Raw genomic sequence first — 9,274 nt, forward strand, 5'->3', positions numbered from 1 at the left:
TGGCTCCGGGACCGAGAGAGCAAACCGCGGCGTTCCCGGTTTGCTCTCTCGGTCCCGGAACCCCGAGCAAGCAGGTCTCCTTCCCCGCGGTTTGCTGGCTGGCTCCGGGACCGAGAGAGCAAACCGCGGCGAAGCTGGTTTCCTTTCCCGGTTTGCTCTCTCGGTCCCGGAACCCCCCTTGAAGCCGCCCAACAGCGCTGCAGTGTGGCCACATCTAACACCACTTGCAGCGCTGGTTGCTGTAAGTGTGGCCACTCTGCAGCGCTGGCCCTATACAGCTGTACTAATACAGCTGTAACAACCAGCGCTGCAAAATTTTAGATGTAGACATGGCCTAAGTCTATATAGAGTTGGCATGTAGAAAACTGGGCTATAAATCTACAGGGCTCTAAAATGCCATGTTCCAACTGGTCACGTGGACTCTGCTACTGTGCACTTAAAGTTCCATATACATTTCCCAAGAACACTGTAGATTTACACCCCATCTTGCCACATACTAAGTAGCTGTATAGACAAGCTCTGGTACTACTGAAAGAGAAAAGTATACTTTCAGAGTGTTTACTTTATACTTAGTGTGCTATCAAATGTAGTTTCATTGTTTTGCTGTTTGTGTATGCCCTTCATATAGAAACAGGAGAAAAACAAAATATAGAAAACTAATTTTAAATTCACAAGAATACAAATTTAGTACCTGAAGCTACCTTTAACTCGTTTGAAACTGATTAGAGATTTCTAGTTGATAGTGTTCCCTCAGAACTAACTTCTTAGATAAACCTTTGTGAAAAAAGATTTCATATAGTATATCCCCATATAAATTTGCATCATACTAGGATTAAGAGTGAGTTTTAAGACTCTTTGCAGGCTCTTACTCAGGTGTTGCTTCTAAGGACTTGTCTAGACTCACATTTTATAGTGCTCTAACTTGCTGGCTTAGGGGGGTGATTTTTCACCCCCTTGATTGCAGCAAGTCTGAGCTCCTTAAAGCACTAGTGTAGAGGTTCCCAGCGCTGCTCGCAGCGCACGGAGCTAATCCCCTTATGGCGCTCTCTCCCACACTTGTACTTCAAAGCGCTGCCGTAGCAACGTGCCCGCGGCAGCTCTTTGAAATTTCCAGTGTAGACATACCCTAAATTCCCTCTCCTCGTCACACACAAAATCATCTCAAACGAGGTTGGCGATGCTTTAAATCTTAGCTGTCTGGCTGGGGGGTATAGATTAGAGCGTAAGTGCCATTTTTGTTCGGGCTGGTAACACACCTGCTCTGCAGTGAGGATGCAGACAAAATCTCTTAAAATGCCAATAGTCCTCCAAAGGTCTTCCCACAATTCCACCCATGTGCCCACAAGGACAGACAAGTTATCTCACAATTCACTGCAAAAGAATCAGAGCAGCTCAGCTAACCACAGCACAAAGAACGGAATATACCTCCAGAAATCCTAGAGACATGAGTGAATACAGCCCTTGTAAGGATATACTAACTCAGGTATAGCTTTGTAGTATGGCTCACAACTGGATGAGGACAACCCAGATCCTTAAACCCATGTGCCAATCACACAGGTTAACTTTACAGGCCAAAAGTACACCCAGGCCCATTTTCTATCCCTCAACCAGAAGGCCAAGGACTATATTCACCTTCTTTGAAGACTGGAAGCAACTCCCTAGAACAATTTACAAAGTGACAGTACTTTTTTTAAAAGTGGAACCCAACCAAAACCAGTTATCACTGGATACTGAACATGTATCCAGTTTAAGTGGTTTTCTAAACAAACTTTGTGTCAAGCAAGGTGGAGCCATTTAACTGAAGTTGATTTGTCAAATGACTTTTAAAAAAAGAAAAGATATTCATTTCAATCAAGTTAAGGCTTTCAAATCAGTTTTACAAAATTTGTGTTACTACTACAGTTTTAGATTACAATTTATAACTAAACAATAAACATCGCTCCTTTTGATACCAGTATTGATAAATATATTTAAATTTTACAGAACAGTTATCATCAAAAAAACCCAATACATTGAGAATTAAGGACCTAATCTTGCTAATACTTAAGCAGGTACAGTCATTTCAATGCATCAAGGCTAGTGTATTTTACTGAAAGCTTATTTTAGTGGCATAAAACTGTTATTTAAAAAACTAAGAACTTTTAATATGCACCCATTAACATTTTAAGAAGTATTCAAGCATTCTGAGGGTGGGATTTTTAAAATCACCTATGTGACTGAAGAGCATAAATCCTAATGACTTTGGACTGCAAGTACTGATGGAGGACCACTTTCTTGACTTGTGTAAATTTGTTATATTGGAAGGTGGCATTGGTTGCAAATGGAGCATTGGCAATTTGTTTCTCAATTTTGTATGAGTTTGTGTTTTTACCTTTGTCACTTCACTTTTTACATAGTTCTTTTTGTACGAGTTTGCGCTTTTTAACAGTTATAATAAAGTTAACCTGCAAAAATAACTACAGCACATCCACTGTACAATGAAAAGTAAATAAACATGAAAATTAAAAAAAAATCAAATAAAAATAATTTTTTAAAAATATTTGTATCTTCTATACCTCCAACATATAATGCAAAACGGAGAATGATACCTGATCCATGTCACATGCATGATGGGGGGAGGGGGAGGGAAATGGATACCAACACCAATCCCACTATGTTACTTACCCTGCTGAGAATTATGTTTATATACAAAAACATAGGCCACAAGTTTTATACATTTCCCAACCTATAAAAATATAGATAAATAGGACCCCATTCCTCTTTCATTGGCTAATCTGAATATGAATTTTCAAAAAAAAATGGACAGATCTATACCTAAAATTGGTATCCCGAGAATTTACTTTTGCACATTCTAAGTTTACTCTTAGTGTACTTAAAGCTTCCTATTGAAGGCATTATTTCATTTTTAAGAACAGAGCATGAACTAGCTCAAATGCGCCTAGCGTCAGGACAATTTAATCAACTGATATAAAGTGTTGAGGAAAAACCCGTGACTAGTACTCAAAAACATTCTTGTTTAAAAACGTAATGTCCTAATATTCGCAAAGTTACAAGAACATTAGTAGGAAAACTTGGTCTATATTCTGACCTATATGAAGTACTAGATACTGCTATATTACTGTGTGTTTTGACAACATAAACTGAGGTGCTTTCTCAGCTCTATCTTAGGTTTTAGGCAAAGCCAACAGAAAAGTACTTCTGTGTTCTGAAGTTTTCCTCTAACTACTTCAAAATTGTTTTATTACAAGTCATCCAAAATGCCATCTTTTGCACAATCCCATTAATACTGAAATGCACAGGAACAGTGCTCAAACAGAATAAGTGCCAAATAAGCAGAAGTCCCTTATCAACTACTCCACCCATCCCTCCAAAGGCTTCATCTATGCTGCCATTAACCCTTCCATTTCCCGAGTCATACAAAATCACAAACAAAAAACCACAACCACCCTCCTTATATATCTTCCTAATCCCAAAATGCATTCCATAGCCACTATAAAAATTGTGTCAAACACAACAGCGCTTCTTCCAAGGCTAGGGTTCCCTGGCCTGGGACAGATTTTACAGTCCCATTCCAGGAAATCCCAGCTCTTATATTCTATTTCCATGGCAGAAAAGGGAGCTCCAACTTCTTTCACTAACCATACTTTCTGCCTTTAAAAACTCAAGTGACCTCAAAAACTGGGAAATTATTACATAGAAACTAGAGCTTTAAGAAGTGTTAACAAACAGCTAATCATCTTTGAAATAACTTTCAACTTTCAACCACTCTTCTGTCTCTTGAAGATTTCTTCCTTTTTGAGGTGGTGGTGGGGAGAATGTTCTAGCTACTTTACATCTTTTGTGTGCCTAAAAGTAGTTTGGGGAGATTTACTGCATGCCTTGTTGAGGGGGAAAGACGATTCACCAGGCAACAACCACCCCCATGTTCTGCTGTTTTTGCGCCTTGTTCTCTCTCAAACACAGACCATCTTATCGCTCCCGTCACACAACGGGCGGGGGAGGAAGATTTACAGAGAATAACAGGGAATGAGCCTGGGTAATCACAGATCCTGAGGCTATAAAGAAAGTCCCAGGGGCCGAGGGGAAGGGAAGTCAGACCGCGGGGCAGAAAACAAAACCCAGCGGAGGGATTTTTCGGGGGAGGAAGAGGAAGAATTCAGCCCTGTGACTTGTGGAAAAGAGAATCACCTGGAGGTCCGGGGACTGGACTCAGCCCAGTAACTGGAGAGAGCCCTTATAGGAAGGTCTGGATCGGTCCCAGAAATCTGGCGAGAGAGGGAAAGAGAAGCGCCCCCGGATCTAACCCCGGCCTGACATGCGGTAACTCAAGGGAAGATCCCCGGCCGGGAAGCGGGGCCCAGATCCGCTCCAAAGCCAGGAGCCAGGAACTGGAAGAGGCCCCAGGCTCCCTGCGAGGCTATAAATGGGGGAGACGCGGAGCGCCACCCCCAGTCTGAGCACTCCCCTCACTCGCCCCCAACAAGGAGCGGCAGACGCACCGCGCTGTGCCAGGCCCGGCCAGTCCCTACCTCCGGCTCCGGCCGCCAAGGAGAAGAACAGGATTATCGCCCCCACCAGCACCATGTTCGCCTGACCCAGGCCCCGCCGCCGCTTCCTCCTAACCGCAGCGCATCCGCTCCGGCCAGGGACTGGGATCGGGAGGGGCGGCTAGGCGCTTCCCTTCCTTTGGCCGCCGCACAGGCAGATGCTTCCGCCCGCTCCTCCAACCCTCGACTCAGCGGCTCGTTCCGCCTCAGCGCCCGCCCGGCAGCGCGCCCCGCTCCCGGAGCCACAGCCACTCTCTCTCCGCCGCCCTCCCCCCACGCGACGCCAGCACCAGGGAGGGGCGGGGCTCGGGGGCACGCCCACAGCGCGCGATCGGCCACACCCCGACCCTACGCTCAGACCCGCCTCCTCCCACGTGGTACAGGGAGCCAGACCCAAGCGTCGGGTAGTTGTTGGAAAATAGTGTCCCCTGTTGTCTTAAAGGGACAGCGTCCCCCTCTTCATTGTTCGGGCAGAGGCGCTGGCGTGTGACGTGTACGCGCAGCACCATGCATTAGCAGCACACTGGAAAGACCGCAGCTGCACCCACAAAGGTGCCGCGGAAGGTGCAAACTGCAAGCAGACGCCTACGCCCCCTTGCCCAACTGTACAGTCTCCTTCTCCCAATATGCGCCTCCCCTACATTCAGCAGGAGCTGTCCGGAGGAGCAGAGCTCCCGTAAATATTTTCAAATCCCCTGGAGTTTTTTATAGCGTCGGGGTGAAGGGCCGGGAAATACTCTTAAGAATTTAAGCCCTACAATTTAACCCACAATGAAAGGGGCTTCCTCAACTAAAGCCAGATCTCCGTAGGCGATTGATCGAATTACCTTCTCCCCCGCACCTTTGGTGCGTGAAGCCTCCCGAGTCCCCATGCTATGCCTCCTCTTGCCTTTTTCCCTGGGCAAACGTGGCTAGTCTTGATTCTTCGCTTTCTGATTCTGCATGTAGAAACAATAGGCCCTAGAGTTAAGGACCCCTTTATTGCGTTATACTGTTAGGAAGGTCAGACCCAATATGTGCTCCAGTATCCTCTTTCAAAGTAGCCAACACCATGTGCTAAATGGGAAGGTGCAAGAAACCCTAGAGGCAGTTCTAGCCCGTTAGGGGCCCTATACAGGAATATTTTCTTCCCCTCTCCAATACATAAAAAGCAAATATGCCCCCCCCCCACACCCTTGAGCTGCTCAGGACCCTAAGCAATTTCTTAATCTGCTTTTGCCTAGTGCCTGCCAAGTCTTCTCCATAGTCAGACAGACCCGCTGACAGAAATTCCGGGCAGAAGCCACCGCAGTCCACTTGACAGTTGAGCAATTCTGTGCCTGCGCTGGCTGGTGCCCAGTGAGCTGCCAGCAACGCTACTGGGCACGCTCTTCCAGCACAGCCAGGGCTCTTACATGCCTGCCTGGTAGGGATGCCAACTGTCTAATCCAGCAAACCCAAAGACCCTTGCCCTGCCCCTGCAACCATACCCCTGCCCCACTCCTTCTCCAAGGCCCCACCTCCAGCTCACTCCATCCCCCTCCCTCCATCGCTTGCTCTCCCCCACCCTCACTCACTTTCACCAGGCTGGGTCAGGGGGTTGGGGTACAGGCTCTGGGAGGGAGTTTGAGTGCAGGAAGGGGTGAGGGTTTGGGCTTTGGGAGGGAGTTTTGATGTGGGCTCTAGGTTAGGGCAGGGGGTTGGGATGAAGCCCTTACCTCGGGTGGCTCCCGAAAGCAATTGGCACACCCCTGTGGCAGCAGCTCCTAGCCAGCGGGGGGCCTGGGGGGGTCTGCATGCGCTGCTGCCTGCAGGCATCACCACCACAGCTCCCATTGGCTGCAGTTCTTGGCCAATGGGAGCTGCAGAGTCAGCACTCGAGGCAGCTCACAGAGACCCCCCTTCCCCAGGGGCCACAGGGACATTGGTCGGCTGCTCCCAGGAGCGGTGCAGAGCGAGAGCGGGCAGGCAGGAAGCCTGCCTTAGCCCTGCAATCTGCCAGCGGCAGCAGCTGGGGTCCCCCAGACAATTGCCCCCTTTGCCCCCCCCATCGTCGGGCCTGTAGGCAGATATTCAATAATTTTGTTTTGATTAAGAGCTCATCTTAATAGTAGTTAGAAATTGGCTTAAACCCTGAAGCACAAGGTTTTATATCCCTTCAAAAAAAATAGATTTGTATATTCTTTTTGTTTTTATAAAAGTCCAAGCCCTCTTTCAGCCTTACTAAATTCTTGGCCTCAACCACATGTGGCAATAAGTTCTGCACTCTAATTGCACATTATGTGAAAAAGTATTTATTTTTATCAGTTTTACATTTGTCGCCTTTCAATTTCATTGTCCCCTTGTTCTAGTGTTATGTGAAAATGCATGGTAAGACTATGGAAGTCATTGGCACAGGCTATTACCGAGGCAAAAATTTAGCAAGATTCAAAGAGGGACTGGACAGTAATATGAATAACAAGAATATTGTAATAATTAATGCTAAAATAGCAAGTTTTGGAAGGGACCTTCATGATTCAAGGTTTAACAGTCTTCTCACAGTTTTCTTTGGACTTGACTAACCTAAATAATTTTGTGTCATCTACAAATTTTTCCACCCCTTTTTTCAGGTAATTAATAAATATATTAATCAATACTGGTGCTTGTATAGAAACTAGAAGTATTTTAATTTAAACCTTCTACAATGATGAAAAATTACCATTTATTAGTCTTTGTTTTCTGACTCTTGGGCAGTTTTTGATCCATGACACTACTTTACTTCTGACACCATGAGTATTTAGTTTCTTTAGTAGTCTTTTACGAGGACCTTGTGAAAGGGCTTTTGAAAATCTAAATTGTCAACAACTTCTCCTTTATCCACTACTCGATTAACCTATTTGAAGAAAATAATCTGTCTCCATTTCCTTCTTCATGTCTTCTTTTTCTCTTCCACAAATGAATTCCACTACTTATTATTCCTCTTCACATCCATCACCTCTGCATTTTCAATCTCCAGCTTTTCCAACTATGTTCTTGGAGAATGTGGGAGTTAGCTGTATTAATTTTATGAATGTTATACATATATCTCTGTGGGCTTGGTGGTTATTGTATTGCTGGCTAAAGTTTTAGGCTATGGCTACACTGCAGCATTAGTTAACATAAATTATGTCGCTCAGGATTGTGAATTAGCCACCCCAGGTGACATAAATTATGCCAACTTAAGTGCCAGCATGGACAGTTCTATGCGGGAGAGTTTCTCCTGCCAACATAGCTACCACCACTTGCATGGGCTAGAGTAATTAAGCTAATGGGAAAGCTCTCTACTGTTGGTTTAGAGTGCTTACACTAGAGAGCTTACAATGGTGCAGCCATGCTGGTGTAAGCTCAAGTGTAGCCAACACTATAGCCTAATTTAGCTTTGCAGGAAACAAAAATCAATGGCTGTAGACCATTCCAGTGGCCAATACTCAAAAGCAAAAGAGGTGAAAATTCCTTTGAGGTTTATCTTCACTAATGTGGAATCAGGGTATGATCCCACAAGAAGGTAGGGTAGATTCCAGCTTGAAATTCCAGGGCTTTTGAAGCAGGAACTCTCAACGAAGAGCTTGAAAGTGGTGAAAAGCTGAGCCTGAGAAGACAAAGGCTCTGCAGAAAAGCAGGCTACAGCTTGGTCCTCCGGAAAATGAGGAAGAGGTTACCAAGGCTAAATCAGGACTAACTGGATGCTGCAGATGCTAAATTTAGGTAAGACAATATATGTTTAGGCTTTTGTTGTTTTAATCCTTTTTTGCTCTATTTGTTATGTTCCAATGAATAAATAAATACTACTATATTTTGAACAAGCTGTACTCTGTCACTGTATTTACAAACTGGTCACAGCTCCCAGAGAGACGACTTCAGTAGAGGCCAAAGACAGTTGGACCTGCTGAAGAAATATGGTTGGTAAACGAGGTGCTATAACTTGGTGATTCCATCTAAAAGTTAGGAATCAAAGGATTCCAACTCAGAGAAGTTATAGGTCTGACACTTGAAAGAGGTGCCCAAAGAAAGACTCAGAGAACACACAAAGGTATAGCTCACTCCAGAATTGTAACACTCTTAATCTAAACATGCAACCTACTTTCAAATTTCAGTGCTAGTCCCAGATTTATATGTAAATTCTATTGTTGGGTTACTTTGCCAGTTTACATTCAAACTCTACTGTCAATTTAGAATGTCCCTATAAGGTAACATAAAATGCTGCTGGATTACAGTGAAATATTTGCTTATGGTTCCTACTTTCAGGTTATAGTGAGACTATCACATTTGCATGCAACCTCTGTTGTTAGGTCACAGTGCTACTGTCCAATTTAAATATAACCCTCTCCCCACAACTCCCTCAGGTTACAGCACATTCTGTCTGACTTCAGAAATGGTATAGCATTTGTCTGTGATGGTGCTGTTATTTTTTGACCTAATGAGAAAATTATCAAGAAAAATCAACAATAAGCAATTTATAAAAGTGTGTAATTGTTTATTATGCACTTCTATTGAAAAGGTTTTTTTAAAAAGAGGACACAATCTAGTTTTATAGTTTGCTTTTCAGATGTTTTCAACTATATATATACTAAAATATCAAACTGATACTTAAATTGTAAAGCTTTGAACACTTGCTTTTAGTTACTATTGTCTTGGCAAAATAGTAGAAGAATATTTTACAGAATAAGTTACAAAGGCTGAGTTACTTTTGAATCAAATGGAAGAGCTCTTTGTAAGAATTATTACATGAA

The 9,274-nt window shown here is 44.1% G+C and overlaps 1 protein-coding gene across 2 annotated transcripts in view; it reads right to left on the reverse strand.

The window, feature by feature from the left end:
- Positions 1 to 4,817, reverse strand: part of ADAM10 (ADAM metallopeptidase domain 10) — a 111,074-nt gene extending 106,257 nt beyond the window's left edge. For both annotated transcript variants that reach the window (XM_030579024.1, XM_030579023.1), the window contains exon 1: positions 4,530 to 4,817. In XM_030579024.1, the coding sequence (XP_030434884.1) occupies positions 4,530 to 4,584 (55 nt within the window). In that variant the 5' untranslated portion in view covers positions 4,585 to 4,817. The remainder of the gene's footprint in view (positions 1 to 4,529) is intronic.
- Between the last annotated feature and the right edge of the window lie 4,457 nt (positions 4,818 to 9,274).

The sequence above is a fragment of the Gopherus evgoodei genome, chromosome 10 (assembly GCF_007399415.2).
Source record: "Gopherus evgoodei ecotype Sinaloan lineage chromosome 10, rGopEvg1_v1.p, whole genome shotgun sequence".
Taxonomy (NCBI): Eukaryota; Metazoa; Chordata; order Testudines; family Testudinidae; genus Gopherus; species Gopherus evgoodei.